This window comes from Mytilus californianus, unplaced genomic scaffold (genome assembly GCF_021869535.1).
Source record: "Mytilus californianus isolate M0D057914Y unplaced genomic scaffold, xbMytCali1.0.p SCAF_6, whole genome shotgun sequence".
Taxonomy (NCBI): domain Eukaryota; kingdom Metazoa; phylum Mollusca; class Bivalvia; order Mytilida; family Mytilidae; genus Mytilus; species Mytilus californianus.
In genome coordinates this window covers 89147802-89168479 of record NW_026262712.1, presented here as the reverse complement: position 1 = coordinate 89168479, position 20678 = coordinate 89147802, and the positions used below count along the sequence as shown (strand labels likewise).

Sequence of the window (20678 nt, the reverse complement as noted above, 5' to 3'; positions counted from 1 at the left end):
TATCTTTTCTTTAGATTTACTGTTAAGGTGGTACCTAACACTACAGGGAGATAACTCTGTAAAAATCAGCTAAACGTTTTAATCACGTTGTATTGTTAAGGAAATATTAAGCTTCTCAATGATCAAAATTAGTGTTTGTCAAACTGCTATATAACCAGTGAAATTTTTCTGATAAAGTGGTTGGTTCAAATTTTTGAAATTTTTATATTTCTGTCAAAGGGTCAAAGTAACCATTGTCACAATTTTATGAAAATTAAACGAGCCAAATTAATATTAGTCAAGGTGTTGGGTACCACCTTAATTGAACAAGACAAATAGTCTTGACCTGAGTTAACATGACACATACTGGGTAATTTCCCTATATAAATAAGAAGATGTGGTATGAGTGCCAATGAGACAACTCTCCATCCAAGTCACAATGTGTAAAATGTTAACAATTATAGGTCAAAGTAAGGCCTTCAACAGGGAGCCTTGGCTCACATCAAACAGCAAGCTATAAAGGGCCCCAACATGACTAGTGTAAAACAATTCAAACAGGAAAACCAACAGTCTAATCTATATAAAAAATGAGAAACGCTAGCATTAAATGACAAAAATGACTATATTAAAGTTAGACATTTGGGAAACCAGAAAAAGAAACATGCAGATCTTCAATCTGAATTAGAATTCAATATCACCTGATTTATATCTTACCAGATAAGGAGCTACACCCCAAGAGAACCAGAAAATCATACTAAGCATAGCTGACTTCTTTAGTATGGTCAGTTCTATGTTTCTGATAGCAGCAATCTTGTCTTTAAATGACATCTCCCAGGCATATAATTTCAGGATCTAAAAGTAAATTGTCAATTAACAGTGAGTGTTGATATAATATCAGTGTAGTGATTCAAATGATGAGTAATAATTATCTTAATCAATTAAATGAATTGATGTGAATTCAAAACACCTTTTTCATAAATAAAGGTGAAAATATGTTGTAAAATGATCAATCAACTTATCAAATGGGGTTTAGTGCTGAACTTTATTCTGTGGTGTTTGGTCATCTTGAGGGGCAAATGACCTTTTTCAATACGTTGGGATTTGGCCTTTATATTGGCGGGAATAAGGGATTGGTACTTTATTTTGAACGGAATAAGGGATTTACACCTATTGGGGCTCAAGAATTAAAGATTAATTTTTCGGGATCCAGGAAAGAATTTTTTTTTGGGGGAGGGGGGGGGGGGAATTCTGGATGACAGCCCCTTGCACCACCCCTTATCTTTGATTTCAGATCAGCACAAAATTACTTTGAGGAAGGACCATCATCTAGGACCTTAAAATTTAGAAAAAAAAATTCTTTGGAACAAATTCAAAATTTAGGAAGAGTTTCCCCTGATCAAACTTAACACAACTGGTCTTTAGGCAACTGCCTTATACTGCAGGAAAATATTTCAGTTTTATGTTATCTGCACTCCTATTGAACCCAAAATGCAGGGGAAAAAAATCATTTTTAGGGTCCCATAAAAATGGACAGCTGTTCAACTGAACCAGAAAAACTTTAAGTTTAGGGTGACATCTATCCAGCAAAATTGCTGAAGAATAAGCATTTTTGTAAAAAAATTGTTGGGGAGACTAAATTATTTTTTTAAGATGTGTTTTATTCCATATTAAGAGACTTAACTTTTATGAAACCTTGAATTCTGCACATAAATTACCTTTATACCATTCAGTACTTCTGATAGCAATTTAACTCGATTATCTTTCTGTTTCATCTGCTGTCCCTGAAGACCATGAATTTTACTCATGACAACTCCATTTACTGGAAGAAGTAATATAAGAATTCCAAATCCAGCAAAAGCAGATGCTCCGACAGTCTGATAGAGGAAGTATAAACATAAACCAATTTGTAACGGTGATGACCACAGTGCCCACAGGTAGTTAATATTATCTTGGATATGTTGTGTGTCAATGGACATCAAGTTGACAATTTCACCAACAGTTGACTCTTTTCTTGCTCCACTTGTTAATGTCAGTGCCTATAAATACATCAAATAAACAATTAACAAGTATGAAACAAACACAGCCTCCAGTTTTAATCCTATGAAATCAAAAAGTAGCTGACTCTCATTTGGAACATTTGGAAATTTTGATTCAAAGAGAGCTGAAGTGTATTCAAACAAGGGGAGACAATCAATTTTGCATGTGATTAGACTAACCAGCATTTTGTATCCTGTTGATCTGATCATACATTGTAGTATTGGAAACCAATCATTATAAGGTTTTTCATTTCAGAAAGTGCTTTATTTTTCTGTAGTTGTTTAAATACTGTTTTTCCTAATTTAGATTTACCTTATTTTACTGTATCTGTTTATGGAACAAATAGTTTGATCAAACTTTTCTGAACCAAAACTTACAACCACATGTATTTCTTTTAAGTCAAGTTTAATAAAACAACATATTTTACAATAACAACATCTATTTTTATCTCCATGAGGGAACAGACAGAATAGGAATATCCAAAATGAATGAATTGCCAAAAGACACCTAGTCTATAAGCATGCCATTGGTGCAGACATTTAATCCAAGTGGGGATTTTTGACAGGTGTGAAAAGCTTCGATGTCACATTTTACACTGTTAATAAAATTTTCAGTCTTGTAAAATTTTGACTCTTCAAAAATTGATTAAAACAAATCAATAATTACTGTGTTTCAATGTTAAGAGACCAGAAATATTTTATAACTTGCAAGTTTTGAGTCAACGGAGTTCGAGAGAATGAGAGTCAAATGTATAAGTCTTAGAAGTATGGTGTAATTTAAATTATCTGCTAAAGGCAGCAATTATCCTGTTTGATATAATTATTATTCAATCAGAAATTGAGAGTGATATTTGTTAACTCTATATCAACACATACAACATATCCATTTCAAATATATTTAAAAATGAATCCTTAGTTTCAAGATTAGAATTAAAATTACATCTCAAGGATATCAAAGATAGATATAAGAAGATGTGGTATGAGTGCCAATGAGACAACTCTCCATCCAATTCACAATTTGTAAAAGTAAACCATTATAGGTCAAAGTACGACCTTCAACACAGAGCCTTGGCTCACACAGAACAGCAATCTGAATACGGATATATACTTCAGATATCAGAATGCGAGTTCTTAATATTGCGATACTCAACCAGTCGCAATATTGGCATTAATAAAAACTTCGCAATAATTTCTGTATTTACAGTACTCGACAAGGAAGAACCATAACAATATAAAGAAAACAAGTTATTTGTCCAGCTGTTACTTGTACAATAGTTGACTGACTGTAGGATAAAAAAATTTAGTAGTATTGTTTTCAAAATTAAACAGTAAACAAACAATTGGTTTTTGGTTGATAGTTGTCTCATTGACAATCATACCACATCTCTTTATTTTTATATTCAATTATCTGTATAGAAAAACCTCAAATCATCATTGCCTTGAACCTTACCCTTTCACTAGATAACTTCATTAATAAACACTTAAATATACTCTCTTTTACTATCCCCATCAGATCAGAGACCTAATATTATTTTTATTTTCATGTTCAGCCTTTGTCAATAAACAGGTCATTCAAAAGGAACTTAAGGTTTTAATAAGATAGTACTTTACCCATATTTTAATTCAGATATTGGCAAATGGTTGATCAGTAATAAAAAAAAATAAAATTTAAGTCAATATAAGTTACATCTACAGGAAGATAATCTTACAAAATCATCTTAAATAAAAGGTAAACAGGTGTTATAATCCTCATTAATTAATACATCATAGTTTTGATGCTAACCTTTCTGTAAACCGCTGCCATCAATGCAGCCTTGACCCTGATTCCTAAAGTCATCCCCCAGTAGAACTGTTGATGGGATGCTAGGGACTGGATGAGGATAGTCACAAAGAAACCTGCTGCTAGCATATATCCTTTCCAATTTTGTGAGAATTCTGATGAATCCGATTCTGTTGAACCTTTACAAAAGGCAATTAAAAATCTAGAAAAAACACAAACAGCAAATAGTTATAACATGTACAGACATGTAGCTGTCCTATCTCTACTATTATTTTTCTTTCAATACAACATTTCAACTTGTAAAAACAGTTCCTGATAATTAGAAAAAATCCCATTTCAAATGCCAACAGTATTTACTGGTATCTTCAAGTATTATGATAGATACAGAAACATAAGGTCAAAAGATTAAACAATTTAAAATGTGTTAAAACAAGAATATGTGTTCATTGGACGCCTTGCACAACTGAGTCACAACTTTAATTTAGCCTATATTTTAAAAAGTTCACATCAAAACAAACAAGTGGGCTAATTTTCAAGTTGAAATTACCCTGACTTCAAGGTAAACTATATTAAACCAACACTTTAACCTAAGAATGTACTGATTTCACTCTACAACTTTTTCAGGTTCAGTGAACAACAAAATATGAGTCAAAACTCTAATATGAAATATATTTTTCAAAGTTAACATCATAATGAATATGTGTACTAAGTTTAAAGCTAATGTGATCACAACTTAAAGGTAAATTAAACTGCCTTAAACCAATACTTTAACCTGCTATAGGACAGAAAAAAGAACTAAAGGATGGAAGTACAGACCAAAAAACAGTATGATTCCTTTTATCATAGATAAGGCATAAATACATTTACTTAGTTTTGACAATTATCTATGAGTGGAAAATGAAATTAACATACCTCAGAAGTATAGGTGAAATGAAAATAGTTATATCATAGATCAATTTGAAAACATGTGCATGCAGTAGTTCTAGACCAAAGGTTTTGGCAAGTGCTCTGAACAAGGATCGTTTCTTCTCTTTAGTATTTGGATCTTTTATCACTGGCTTAGGAGCAAGTAATGGTGTAGACTCAGACATGTCGTCTTGCAGATTGTATCTACAGGATGATCCAGACCGGCCAAGCCTGCAAAAATCTTTTTTTTTCAAATTTGGCCCAGAATATATAAACAATGAATATTTAATATACTTTGCAGTGTTTTTAAATTTAGGTATGTATTCATGGGCCTGAGGCCTGTAGCTTTCCTGAAGAGTCCATTACATTGATGAAAATTATTATTTAAAATGCCAGCCTATCCATAACAAAAGGAAATTCTATAGAAGATAATTGCAATACAAATTTAATGCCTTTTTTCAATCATCTGACAGTAACAAGTGACATGTTGAATACAGATAAATATTTCATACATTAAAGCTGTAAAAATTCTGTACCTGGAGGAACAGTTTTGTGATTTTTTTGTATTCTACAGTTATGCTGATTGTAGCTGAATGCTACTGCTCAACATTTTATAAATGAACATTTTCAATTTTTTTTCTCTCTACACTCAGGGAGTATATTTTCTAATATAACAAGAAATTTCAACAAAAAAAAACATGCAAAATGTTTCTTATAATTTACCTGGACACACTGCCACGTTCTTTATCCCAATTCTTTAAAAATCTATTGTAAGCCACCTTACACATGTCTCTCTCGTTTAACTTAAACATTTCATCTTCATTTAAAGGTTTTCTATAGCCTTGTATCATTAAACTGTAAGAAAAACAAGAACAAAAAACATTTTATCATAACTTGTTTTCTTACAACAAACAAAATCTGTTAAAAATTTTTATAAAAATTTTTTTTTTTCTTTAGTTTTTCTGAACAAAATAAATGTCTGAAGCAAATTATTTATGAAAATAAAGTGTTGAATAATTGATAAGTAGCTTTTTTCAAATTATTTTTTGTGTCTTTTGTCAAATTTGCAATTAATGCTAATTAACACGACCCATATTGTAGTCTACTGACCTTGTTATCCAGTTAAAAGTAATTCTAGATAAAAAAGAGGCCTTTTGTTCTGGACACACATCCTGTGGTTAAAATAAAAACAGTATAAATTCAATATTTTTATATTTGATTGATTGATTGATTGATTGCTTATTCATCAAAGTGATCTTTTCAAAACATCAACACTTGTTTGTATAATTCTAAAAGGATTTTCCCTGAAAAGTTTTCATGATTCATTGTGCCATTCCACACTACATGTACCTTAAAATAATCTGCCAGAAGAGAAATAAGGTATTTAAATATTACATTTTTTTTACATGAAACTTAAATCTTGCAGTAGATATTTTCATATCTTTGACACTGTTTTTTGGGGAAAACAAAATTTTGCCGAGACATATTCTGCAGGCCATATGTCCACCTAATTCAACAGGCATTGACATATATCATTAAAAGGTTTACTTAATCTCTATGAAAAAATGAAATTATAAAACATACCCTGTTATGTGGTAATTTTTCTGCTATACTATGTAAAATCCATTCTATTACCCAAAGCCAAAATCCAAAATATACATATATCTTTAAAAATATTGTATCTTCTGCTTTATCCTGTAAAAAATAACATTTAGTATATAGATCAATCTGGTCTGGACTTAAAAATTTGCATTGGCTTTCCATATGGGAACTTGTATATTAATCAGTAACAGTAGACGTCATAAATAAAGCTCTTGGAAAACACATTATCAACGTCACAAACAAGATGACATACTATCAGTGACTGTATATCACAAATAAATATATGGTCAATGCAATTTGACTGTGCAAATAGCACAGTTGCAGTTTAAATGTTGATCTCAAGGAATTTTTATTCACAAAACTGAAAAATGTTAACTACCTAAAAAAGACATAAAAATACATCTTTCAGAGCACAAGATAATTTCAAGTACAACATGTATTACCTGTTCTTTCATGAAACTGAGGAGCACAACTTGTTCCCATTAGTTCCAATTAGAATTTATTTTATGAACATTAAATAATACATTTAAGAGGAGTAACAAAAGTAATACTGAAATGGGTCAAATTTTCAAATCAAATAGCATAATTCTGAAAAAAATTGTCATGAATGTGATAGGTCCCTATTTCAAACCATTATCATGCTAAGTTAGAAGAAAGTCAGATAAAAAGTTGCTCTAGATAGAAAGATAAACAAACAAAGTCCTGTACATTCTTCCATGCTTTGCTTTGATTAATATTATCAATGACTTCGAACACTTGCGGAAATCTCAGGAAAATATTGATGTTATTTACGAAAATTTATGCATCAAGATAATCATTGAAATGACTGATAAAATCCCACAATATTGTTTAAAAAAAAATTATACCATAGGAAATCATAGATGAAAACAGGAATTTTACTAGATCTGAACAAGAAGTTTTTGAAAGATGGCATTGTGATTTTGAAAATTTATACAATGGCATGTCAAGTGATGAATTTGATTCAGAACACTATATTCTAGCAAAAGTACACAAAATCTTATTACAGGCAAATATGGAAGACCCCTTGTATATGTCAAACAATCTTTTGAATGTTAACATATCAAGAAATGAAATAAATTCTATGGTAATGCAAGCAAAACTAAGATCTGCAAGTGGATATGATGAAATACCATACAATGTTTTAAAATATCCTGTAGTTATTGACACATTACACAAACTTTTTCAACTGATTTTGACACAAGTTTAATTCTGTCCACCTGGAGAGTCCATAACTTGTCCAATTATTTTTACTTTAAACAGTATTGTGAGAAACAATCCAAATGCATTCATTGATTTAAAAAAGTCAATGCATATTCCTGTGTGCAGATTAACAACAAGCTGACAAATTTGTTTGGCTGTTAAATCTTGCCTAAAAGAAGATGATAACGTTTCCCTGACGCTTTCCTATATCTTCATCAACGATCTCGTTAAAAGAGTTAATGATTTGAATTTAGGATTTGATATTAATGGAAAACAGCTTTTGATTAGTTAAAGTTAGGACGAACTTCAACAAATGTTAAACGTGATTCATAGTTGGTGTAAACGATGGAGGGTTCTGATCAACAGGGACAAATCTAAGTGCGTACATTTTTGTAAAGGACGTAAAAAGCAGAGTGAATTTGAGTTTTCAATCGGCCATAATGCATTCAAAATGGTGGACAATTACAAATACTTATTTGTAACTTTTAACTCTACAGGTATCTTTCAATTACAGGCAGAGACTTTGGCTAAAGGTGCAGGAAGCCTTAGGAAAATTCATCTCGAAAATCCATACTTTAAAGAATTTTGGATTTCAATCTTTTGAAAAACTTTTTATATCATGTGTTGCTCCTATCCTTGACTATGCATCTAGAATATGGGGAAATCGGGAGTTCCAAGCAATAGATAATGTACAGAACAGAGCAATCCGGTATTTCTTGGGCATACACAGATTTTAGCACTGTATAGGGATACTGGGTAGATAACAAGTCAGTTTCGGCATTGGGTAAACATCATTCACTATTGGAATAGGCTGATAATGTTTGAAACCAATCGAATAACAAAAGTGGTGTTTAACATGGATTGCATATGTTGCACAAACAATTGGTGTAGTGACATTAAAGATATTTTCCATGAACTTAATATGTCACATTATTACGGAAGTAGATCAATGGTGGATTTTAAATCTTTTGAACAAATTGTATGATTTTTTTTTTAGGTATATGGAGAGAGTCCTTGATAATAATCCAAAGCTACGATCCTACTTAAACTTTAAAACAAACTGTGAATAAGAACACGATGTAAAACTAAATCTTTCAAAGAACGAGCGATCTGTGCTAGGCCAGTGTAGATGCAGGAAAATTACCAATCAGAATTGAGACTGGAAGATATATTGGGGAACCAGTAGAGGATAGACTGTGTTGATTTTGTAGTTCACAGAATGTTGAAAGTGCACTACATTTTCATATAAACTGTACATTTTATAATGATATCAGACAAACTGTTTGTAGCGAGATATCAGTGTTGCCTGACTAAGTGCAGTTGGACAACCAGGGTAATTTAACATTTCTAATGGTGAAAATAGCTAAATACTTAACAGAGTCACTTTTCTGTAGAAAACAAAACAGTTTACTCTAGTTAACATTCTCAAACTTTTTCAAATACTTTAGAAGAACAAGGTCTGAACTTTTACAAAGTTTCATTCTTAAATTATATGATTATCTTTCTCTCAAAATAAAATTGACAATCAACATGTGATATTGAAACATTTATATAGAACTATTGGTCCATCGGGCCGGGTGTATTTTGTATGTGGGATTATATTTTGCACATATATATATTAACTTTGATTTATACATGTCACTATAATAAACAATTACTTACTTACAAACTTGTAGGGGTTTGTTTAAGAGTTGGTCTAAAAAGTTGAAAATAAAATTAACAGGACATCGTTAAGTTTTAAAAGGCTCACAAACTATATCTGTTTCTGTTATATCATAATTATAAATGCTTATTACAATACCTTTTTCAGAAGTTTTGAGTAGAATGGAATAATTTTGGTTAATATAGCAACTGTCCAGTAAATAAACAGCACACCAGACGTCACAAAACCTTTGTATCTTTCAAATGCAATGTAGAATATCACCAGTAACTAAAAAATAAAACCAAGATTCTTTTATCTATATGTATGTTTACAGTCATCCCCAAAAATATGGTCAGTTTTAAATTATGTATTTTTTAACCCAAATGAGTAAAGTCATCACCACATTTTCATGAATTTTACAATTGAGTTCTGATTTTGATAAACTGATTTCTTGAATCTAAAATGTATTCATCCAGAACAATTGTTTGACTGACAGCCTTATCTAGAACTTGCTGGGGCTGTATGTAACTTTCTTGAGTAGAAAAATAACACTAATCTAAATCTACACAAGTATGTGAAACTTAGATCTTCCTTTATATAAATATATCAAGGAATTGAGAAGATCTTGAAAATAAATCGATACGAAGTTGGCTAGAGAGAATTTAATGCCAAATAAAGTATGCACGAAAATAAGTTGGTTTACAGTATATAAATGAACTTACAATTGTGACTGCCTCAATCACAGGCCCAACTAAGGATGCTTTCCAATATGATGATGATTCTTTCAGGTCAATAGCAGCATAAACAACATTGATTGTTGTCAGTATCAACATAATTAGTGCAAATATCTATATGGATATAAAGAAAATAGTAAATATACATACAATCACACTTTGTTTGGTAATATAAATAAGCACATATTCACTAACATTATGTGGCTTTTCATAACACTTTGACATTGTTAGTTGCAAAGTTTCATGGATTTATTACTGTGACTTGATTGTAAGTGTTTCTCTGTTCAGTTGGTTAAAACTTCTAACCAGTTGAACAGTTTGGTTTGATGAAACAAATAGCAATTGGGTCAGAATTTTGGAAAAACTGCAATAAGTGGAGAAAAACACTTACAATCAAGTCTCTGCAGTAGGAAATTAAACTTTAATTAATGTTTTTTCTATAAAAATGCATGAACATTTGATCCAAAAGTATATATAGTAATAGAAATATTAGAAATAAATGTAAAAACACAAGAGCCAATTAATATGGGGTAAATGTACATATGATCACATTCATAAGTTAAACCGTATATAGGGTATTTTTTGCGTGTGTCTAATTTTTGCCTTGTTCAAGACAGCTAAAGAAACGCGAAAAATTTGACCCCGCGTAAATTTCACTGCGTATTCCCAGATTTATCATTGTTTGAATGTTTCATATATTATACTGTTGATTGTCAAGTCTTTTGTGTTGTTTGGTAGATCACAAGAAAGTGTATACTTAATTAAGATCTCTGTTTATATAATAATTAAAATTACTAATCAAATATGGCACACCTTTTGACAACACAGCAATCAGTGACAGGTTAAAATATGTTAATTAGCAACAATCTATTGATTGATGTTATATTAACACGAATATTTTGCATCTGATGTAACAATTAAAATCAAAATAAATGACATTTACAAGGATATTTGTTTATCTGTAATGATCAAAACCTTTAATTTTCAGCATGCCCCAATGTCTGTACATATTTTATGTTCCTTGAAAGTTCACTGAATTATGTGTATGTTTGTTTGTAGTACTCATATTTATTTGCAATCGATTGATTACCTGTCAGTCAATCAAGTTAATGTTGTTTACATTTTTAACAATACAATACAATTATTTTTTCGGGTGTATTTTTCCATTCCGCGAAAATTATACAAAGTGAAAATTTAACCTGCCCATTTTGCCATCAAATCACGAAAAAAAGCCGACGCAAAAAAAAACCCGATATACAGTACTAGGGGTATAAGTAAACATGAAGATTGTAACATGGTAATCAATGTCTCACACAAATCAGCTGAAATATTGGAAATATACAGAGAGAATAACATATGGCTTTTTCAATATCACATCTGTATCAACCCAAGGTACCCATATACTCTGCTCAAGGGATTATTTTGGTTGAGGGTTGATACTGTGTGTGATATTGAAAAAGCCATATCATATACAGTTATTAAATATCTCAAGTACACATGTTGATGTTTTTCACCTTTGATAAAGCCTTTGCCACTGTGACTGATATTGATGACATGATGCCATACAAATTAGGGGTTTGATAAAGACTTTGCCACTGTGACTGATATTGATGACATGATGTCATACAAATTAGGAGTTTGATAAAGACTTTGCCACTGTGACTGATATTGATGACATGATGTCATACAAATTAGGAGTTTGATAAAGACTTTGCCACTGTGACTGATATTGATGACATGATGTCATACAAATTAGGAGTTTGATAAAGACTTTGCCACTGTGACTGATATTGATGACATGATGTCATACAAATTAGGGGTTTGATAAAGACTTTGCCACTGTGACTGATATTGATGACATGATGTCATACAAATTAGGGGTTTGATAAAGACTTTGCCACTGTGACTGATATTGATGACATGATGTCATACAAATTAGGAGTTTGATAAAGACTTTGCCACTGTGACTGATATTGATGACATGATGTCATACAAATTAGTGGTTTGATAAAGACTTTGCCACTGTGACTGATATTGATGACATGATGTCATACAAATTAGGGGTTTGATAAAGACTTTGCCACTGTGACTGATATAAATGACATGATGTCATACAAATTAGGGGTTTGATAAAGACTTTTCAATTGTGACTGATATCAATTTCATCATGGATGGCTGATATGGCATGATTGCTATTGATTATATTAAACACACAGTTTACTTGTACTTATTACTAAGTATATACTAAATCTATATAATAAATTGCATTAAAATTCCTTATAAATCTTATCATGAAATGGCTTCCAAGATTAGTTTCAATATATTTTACAATATCAAAGGAAATGTATCCCATAAACATTTATTTTCAAACTCTACTCAGATATCAATTATATAAATTTAAAACAAAGATTTTTCTGAAACTCATTTACAACTACAAGCTTTTTTTTGTTTTTGGGGAATATTTTTATTTTGCCTTACATTACAACTTCATTGTAACTATAACCCAATTTATTTCAATCACTAGGCACAATCAAGTATTTATTGCAAGACTTGACAATGAAAACTAGGGTGGAATGTATAATCTTTGAAGTACTGAAAACTATACTTCCAGGAGCAATTCAATCAATTGAACTAATGATTAATTTGAAACAAAAACTCTGCTTAAAGAGAAATTTTATTACTAAGAAATAATTCAACCATAAGATACAGTCTCCTGGACAATGCAAATTACATTGTTTCTTCTCATTGACAATGTAAATTACATTGTTTCTTCTGTTGGACAATGCAAATTACATTGTGTCTTTTCATTGACAATGCAAATTACATTGTTTTTTTCTCATTGACAATGCAAATTACATTGTTTCTTCTCAATGACAATGCAAATTACATTGTTTTTTCTCATAGACATGGCAAATCACATTGTGTCTTCTCATTGACAATGCAAATTATATTGTTTCTGCTCATTGACAATGCAAATTACATTGTGTCTGCAAATTACATCTTTCTTCTCAATGACATGGACAATGTGAATTAAATTGTTTCCCAATAAATTATTGTTTCATTATTCAAGGTTCAATAAGAGGTTATCTTTTCAAACAGTAATTAAATGCATGATTTTTATCATTAACAAATTTTTGCTATTTTTTTCCAAATTGACATTTATGCACTATAATGTAGTACAAATGTATTAAAATCCAAATAAAATAATCATACAAACCATCTTAAGGTAAGTGACACTTGACCATTTTCCTCTGACAGACTTTGTTGTTAGAAGATATCTGAGATAAAATGGAGTAGCTAACCACAACCATCCACTTGGTACCCAGATCAACACAGTATCCTGGAAACATTGTGTAAACTCTGGCCATGTTCCCCTCCAGGCCAAGTTCAGATCCTACAACACACAAGAGAATTCAAGAAGTCTTTTTTGTCTTGATCTTATTGAAGATGTTAGATCAGACTTTATCTTCAATTTTAAACTTGAACAAATTATATTTTCTCTCTTAAAATTAATGAAATTCCCACGCTTGCAACATATAAATAACGAGGAGCTTATTCTAACACTGCATACAAAATACTAGTAAGCATTACTGTAATTAGTTAAATTAGTATATCTCCATTCATATGTCATAAAATTGAGGTCTCTAAAACAATGCAAATGCTAACTGATTGTAAACATTTTTTGTTAACTGAAAACCACAAATAAGTATTCATTATAAAAAGAAGGAGATGTGGTATGATTGCCAATGAGACAACTATCCAACAAAGTTAGAATGAAGTGGATGTTGGCAATAATAGGCAACCGTACAGCCTTCAACAATTCATATATAGATTACAATGAATTATGGGTTTTTCTTATTGTTAAAGGCCATATGGGACCTGTAGTTTTTCTCATCCTAATTCTTTATTCTTTAGTTGATAGCCTTTCATTGGCATTCATATATGCCATACCATATCTCCTTATTTTTATGTATAAACTGCAATCAATTTGCAAAAAAAATCCATAATTTTAAAACAATTTTATCTTAAGTTTTCTTATATATATATAACTACTCTAAATATCAGCACAACAATGTTAAATCAGCAAATTTTTGTTCTTCTCTCGCCTGGATTCAAATATATATGTACCGAGTTTTTGTTTATTTATTATGAAATTTACAAATACCTCTCAACCAGCCTAGCGTTTTAAATTTTTAAATTCAGCTGTCTCGAGTGGAGAAATATTGTATCACACTCAATGCAGTGATAGAATCTATATATATGTAATTTTTGCATTTATCAGTTTTGTGAACCGTGAGTGTTCTTTCAAATCTAAACTTTACAACAAACCAGAGATGTATCATAACTTAAGATTTCAATATTGCATAATTCTGTCAGAGACATACTTTTTAAGAATTGCCCCTGCTGAACTGCGTTGACAGCAGGGAATTCAATCTTGCAATTCATGTTCTATAAATGCTTTCCAGATGTGTTGTCATGAAAATATGACAACCGTGAAGCCCTTCTTGGAGTTAAAAATCAGAAAAATGTGAAAAGTAGCCAAAATCAGGTGGGGTGGGAGTCATTTGATGGCCACTACATTAATGGTAGAAACAGCAAGTTTAAACTGTTATCCTAAATGCATGCATAGGTAGTTCTGGAACATGAGGTATTATATGGCCCAAAAAATCTGGTCTGTAAAACCTAGTTCACTGCTTTGTCAGTAATCTGTAAAAACAGATATTTTGGCAGACCTTGCTTGCCATTAAATATTCCACAGCAATACAATCAAGTCACATTTACTTCCAGTCAGCATGGATGGGTTGCTTTAACTACAAGGTGATAATTGAATGAAAAAAAAACACAGTTTGGTTAATGTTCACCTCTGAAAGTCATATTAAAATCGAAAAATAGATTGAAAATGACCATTTTGTAGCTGCGGTTGGTTCCATCCTACCTACTAATCTGCCACCTCGTCCCCTTCATTGGCTTCAACCTCCCATGCCATCCACCCCAAATCTCGAAGCATAGTTTGAAAGATCAGCATCAGTTACAGTATCAAGAGTCAACTAATTAGCATATAATTTGCAAAAATTCTATTTTTTTTAAAATGCCTGATATTCCAGAAATATTATTCGGTTGAATCAGCTGACTTTTTGTTATATTCATATTCATGATTAGAAAAGGTAAAGAATAATAGTTCTTAAAAATAAAACTCTACAACTTTCTAGATCCCAAAAGTTCCTCCAATGTTTCCACTAATTATTCAATTGTGAAGTGAAGTGCCATCAGCTTCTATATTGATAGGTTTCGATAAGATGTACTTTGAGTTGGAGTTATTTTCATTGACTGCCAAATTGGAGGTGAAACTAGTTGATTTTCTTATTTGACTAACCAAATTAAACATGTACTACAAGCAAGTTTGAGGATTATTAATCATTAATGGATCGTTATGATAAATTATGCAAGGCTCAGAAAAAAATTTAATTATTAAAAAAAAAGTTTTTTCTAAAGTATTGCAGTCAGTATAACAAGTTTGTCTTGGATGATTTATGGTTTATGTCATCTAAATCTATTGTAAATTTAAACACATATTTAAATAAAGACTAAAAAATTGTTATTTTAAAAATGGTGTAAAGAAAATGATATGAGGATTTTAAATTAAAAGAAATCAAAGTGCATGCTTGTCATGTCAGAGAGAAAACTGGAAAACTGCAATGAATGTTTCTGTGTTTTATCACAATATAGTATCTCTTCAGATAATGTAGAAGTTTTTAGAATTTATATTCATAAAAATATATCATGGTCAAATCAAATTGATAAAATATGCGAAGCTTTTTCAAGCCGAATATACTTGTTAAACATGTTAAATAGGTTGAAAAATTATTTTACCATTAAAGGGTCTTATTTTTTTTACAATAGCTATATATTCCCCATAGTTGACTAATGCTGTAGTTTATGAGGCCTTACTGTAATCTGAAAAGGATTCATAAGCTCAAACAAAGAGCTGAATGATTTAATTCTAAGTGTTTCTTTACGTAATAAAGGTGGCTAAAAAATTATCTCCCTTTGGAATTTTTTTTTTTAATTTTCACTTTCTTCCATATTATTTGGAAGTGAAATGTAAAACTAAAATTTGCATATACTGACTATAAGTTTACAATAATTGTTTACTTTTCAATGAAAAAATATCTCCCAAAACTCATCATTGTCATGATAAAAGTTGAAATTTGTTTACACAAAAATATTTGACTAAGGCCCTATACTTGTATAATCTCTTAAAATATAACGCCTGTAAAGTTTTAGATTGCCCTTCCATCAATATGGCAGTTAGAATCGAAAGTTTTAATAAAAATCTTCAAAAGGGATGTATTTTTTATAGCCTGATTGTGCTTAAGGTTCATCATAACAAACGTACAAAAATGGCTTTATTTACATCTCAAAAACTACTCTGAGTACAGACTAACCTGTACAGTTGGAAAAGTTTTAAGGCCTGGCATCCACGAGATATATAAAAGTTAATTGCATTTTGTGTTTCAGAAAGATAAAATCTTTTTTGGATTTTGATGGGCATTTTTTTTCATTCCTGCAAAAGGTGTAAAAATAAAATAAGTTGGGATAAAACTTTGAGATGCTCCCTCTCAGGTAACAACTTATTGTATTGTATTGATAGACCTTGATTGGCATGGTCAATAGATATCTACACAACTGTAGGTGAGTTAAAGGTTGAAATTGAGTGGACAGTATTAAATGAAATTCAGGTATTTGTTTTTATTTTTACACCTTCTGCTGGAACGAAAAAAATGCCCATTAAATCCAAAAAAGATTTTATCTTTCTGAAACACAAAATGCATTTAACTTTTATATATCTAGTGGATGCCAGGCCTTAAACTTTACAGACTGGGCAGGTAAGTCTGTACTCAGAGTAGTTTTTTAGTTGTAAATACAGCCATTTTTGTCCATTTGTTATGATGAACCTTAATACCATGTTATACATTTATTTCCCGTGCCGGAGGGAGATATGAAGATTTGTTCACCCAAGAATATTCATATTTCACGAGGGCTCTGCCCGAGGGAAATATGATTTTTCGAGGGTGAACAAATCTTCATATCTCCTGAGGCAAAGGGAAATGAATGTTTTATTCCACTGCCTATCTTTGTTTACTATCAATACATTAAATATTATTTTGCATACATTTTTTTTCTTATCCGCTTGTTTTTGTAAGTCAAACTAAACACGACATACCCATTGATAAACAGTAAGGATCAAAATTTAATTATAAGTTTTTTTGTTTTATCGTCTGAAATAAATTTGAACATGTTCACGAGTTTAGCTATCGCTATTTTAAGAAGAATAAGAAGTTCAAAACGTTATGTACATTAACCGCGCGTAACGTCGCACGAAGTAATCCCGACATTTCAGAGGGGAATATGATCCTCAGAATGGAATATGAAGATTTGTTCAATGACACGTGGGATAGTCTCAACCAATCAAATATTGATTAAACTATCAATATGTTTAAACAGTGGAATAATATAAGTTATGTTCAACCTGCAGATATGCAGAACCTGTTAAAACAGTCAGTCTTACCCAAATCGGCGTATTATTACAAAATTCGTTCATTTCAACAGAGACTTATACAATATGTCTCTGAATTGGTCCCTCTGATTCAATACTACACGGTAAACCGTTACATCCTTGATTGAGCACTTTTCATAGAAGTCCTATTTTATGACATTTGGATTGTGTATGGCAAGCCGTGTTTATATTTATTCAACGTTTAAGATATCTCATACACTTTTAATTATAAGATATCTTTATCTTCAAATTTTATGAGGTATCATATAGTATTACATATTATTTCCTTTATAAGAAGTCTTTCAAAGAAAAGAAGATTGCTTTTAAACCTCGGATAGTTCGGAAATAATAAAGGATCCACACAGACGCTAATATAAGGAAAATTATAAACTGACTTTTTTTAAATGCGCTGCTTGAAGGGAGCGATCATTGTTGTTTCGGTTTTTTTTTTTTTACATTATTATAATATTTTATGTAAGAAGGTTACCATTAATTCAAATAGTCAAGTTAGCAGAGAAAGATTAAACCATTGTTAGAGCTAAGTTCCTAATGCTTGTCGAGTGAGACTTTGGTTGGCTTGCTTGCTTTGTTTGTATAAACGTTTGCATTAATTGTAGTTAAGATTGACATCTGCAACCAATATAAATAACCGAAGTTAAACCTGTATACACAACACTTAAATTTGATTGAATGTTATCCTGGAGGTTAGGAATCTGTATATAATGTACAGAGGCGGATTTAGGGGGGCAGGGGCGGATCCAGCCATTTATAGAAGGGGGGTCCTAACCCAGGATAAAAAGGGGGGTTCCAACTATATGTCCCCATTCAAATGCATTGATCGTCAAAAAAAAGCAGGGTTCCAACCCCCGGAACCCCCTGGATCCGCCCTTTTGTGGGAAACATTTGGTTGATTATATAGGAAATCACTGGCCAAATTTCTCGATATTTCTACGCCAATAGCCGACCTTCATTTCTCATTATTTCAATTTTCTTTTCTAATAAACAGGGCAGCAGAAAATAAATTAACTTCTACCTATTATCTATGTACATCTTTATTTACTTCCTTTTAATCTATAGGGGGCTAATACAAAGAAGAAGAAGAAGAAGAATTTTATACGATAGCATGTCCAAGGCTCGAGGTCCAAGGCAGTACTGGTTTACTGATCTCTCTCATTTTCTTGCACACAGACGTTGCATCTTCCCTTGAGACCAGACGTTCTTTCTCAACACAAGGAAAATGGGCTGTGTTAGGGGTTGGAGATATTACATCTGCATGCATGGTTGCAATCAGATCATCCGTTAGACTGTGGCAGCAAGGATTTCTGAAAAAAGCAACCAAGCATATCTCAGGTGCAGTCAGACAATCTTGGTGTTTGCCAAGGAAACGTTATCCATTTAGAATTCTGTTCAACAGTTACTTGATTTTTTTTTTTCTGTTTTTATTTTAATGATATTATAAGATTATACACCTACTAGGACTATCAAAGGTTACAGGTCAGCTATATATCTAAAACAATTCATCGTTCTCAAAGAAGGTCTTGAGTTCACTGTTTTAATCATTCTAAAAAATACTTTCATCTCTTATCTCTACTTTTACCCAAGTTTCCTTTTCTTCGGTTGCTTTTATTGAAAACCTGTTATTTGTTATCCTCTGACATTGACCAAATTATAAATTTATGTCCAATCATTATTGTTTTCTACCCCAGGCATATATAGCAATATCCGTATTTGGCACTATTTTCGGATTTTTAGGTTTTCAATGCTCTAACTTTGTTTTTGATTTGACCTTTTAACTGTTTTGATTCGAGCACCACTGATGCGTTTTATCTAGACTAAAAGCTCGCCTGACTTAACAAAGTGTATTTTGCTTGACGAGTTTTCACGCCTTGAATTCGACCAAAGTTTCAAATTGTGTCTTGCCACTTTGATTTGTCTCTTCCTAATCGATTTACGAGATTTGAACATCGCTAAACTACTGTCGCCTTAATTTGATAACTAAGATGATACACAATTTAGCAAAATATTAGACATAGTCCTAAAAGAAATTGATATTTTTTATCATTTAAAAAAAAATTACATAAGTATCGAAAATGTTTTTCATTCTGATTCAAATGTTTCAAAAGCAGGGCAAATTTTCCTACCTTTGAAAAGTTAAGTTCTGAACAATTATATAAACAATTTGTCATAATAAAATTAGACGGGGAATGTTCAAATATAGCAAGTAATAATATTATCGGTATTTTTCGACAATTCATTCATTTCTCTTCAGTGATGCTCGAGGCCAAAATGTTCAAGTTGAAAATCCAAAACCTAATAGAAATGTTGAAGAGCAGATTAAAACAAAATTACCTCAAGTATAGCTAAATCCCGACAATGATTCAGGGCTTTTCATGAAGGGGACTTAAGCAATCTAACGTTTTAGATTACGATGAGACGTTGAATATATTCAACAGCAAAATCGTACCCCTTTAGATATAACGATATAAGTTATTGCATATTAAAGTATATGCGACTGCTTAGGTATTCGTGGACTATACATCTAAGTCAACACATTAACCAGTTAACAGACGTTGACATACGGAAAAGAAGAAGAATAAAAAAAAATCTCTAGTACTTATATCGTATTATCAAGTTCAAAGTTCAAGGTGAACAAAGATAGAACTATGGTTTCGTTTTGTCTTAAGTCCGAGATATCGAAAACTGACGAAAATAAAGTATAAAATCCTAGATATTTAAAAAAAAAAACGAGCGATAACGATTTTCGAAGGCATCACTACGGTTTCTTTAATGAATTTACATCAAGTACACTCGAGACAAAAACAAATTGGAAAGCAAAGAATATAAAACGTTTGAAAGGAAGGAGTAACAAACTGTTTTGTTCCCTCAGTTTTTGTTTGTTACCTTGATTTGTCACTTTGTTTATTTGATCATTCACATAATTTATTTACAGCCAAATATATCATCTAAATGTTGTCAGTACCAAAACACTGACTTCTGGTAGGATGGTACACCAGGGGACCGATATCCCACCAGTAGTGACACCAGCCTATCAATGGTACAACGGTGTAAAACACATATATCAAGCAGAAATTCATATCTTATTAGTTGAAACACTTTATAAATTTCGTGCGTCCGAAACGCTTTTCTGGATGTACCTTCATTGGAAACGCTCTATACATTTAAAAACCAGGGATGTATATAACAACTATTATAAAATTCC

At 31.4% G+C, this 20678-nt stretch overlaps 1 protein-coding gene across 1 annotated transcript in view; it reads right to left on the bottom strand.

The window, feature by feature from the left end:
* LOC127706658 (multidrug resistance-associated protein 1-like) overlaps window positions 1-17591 on the bottom strand; it is a 46338-nt gene extending 28747 nt beyond the window's left edge. The window contains exons 1-11 of the mRNA XM_052211313.1: window positions 17471-17591; window positions 13118-13294; window positions 9889-10014; window positions 9326-9454; window positions 6286-6396; window positions 5812-5873; window positions 5425-5556; window positions 4708-4932; window positions 3799-3997; window positions 1695-2015; window positions 694-831 (exon numbers count right to left, since the gene is read on the bottom strand). Coding sequence (XP_052067273.1) covers window positions 694-831; window positions 1695-2015; window positions 3799-3997; window positions 4708-4932; window positions 5425-5556; window positions 5812-5873; window positions 6286-6396; window positions 9326-9454; window positions 9889-10014; window positions 13118-13294; window positions 17471-17503 — 1653 coding nt within the window. The 5' untranslated portion in view covers window positions 17504-17591. The remainder of the gene's footprint in view (window positions 1-693; window positions 832-1694; window positions 2016-3798; window positions 3998-4707; window positions 4933-5424; window positions 5557-5811; window positions 5874-6285; window positions 6397-9325; window positions 9455-9888; window positions 10015-13117; window positions 13295-17470) is intronic.
* Between the last annotated feature and the right edge of the window lie 3087 nt (window positions 17592-20678).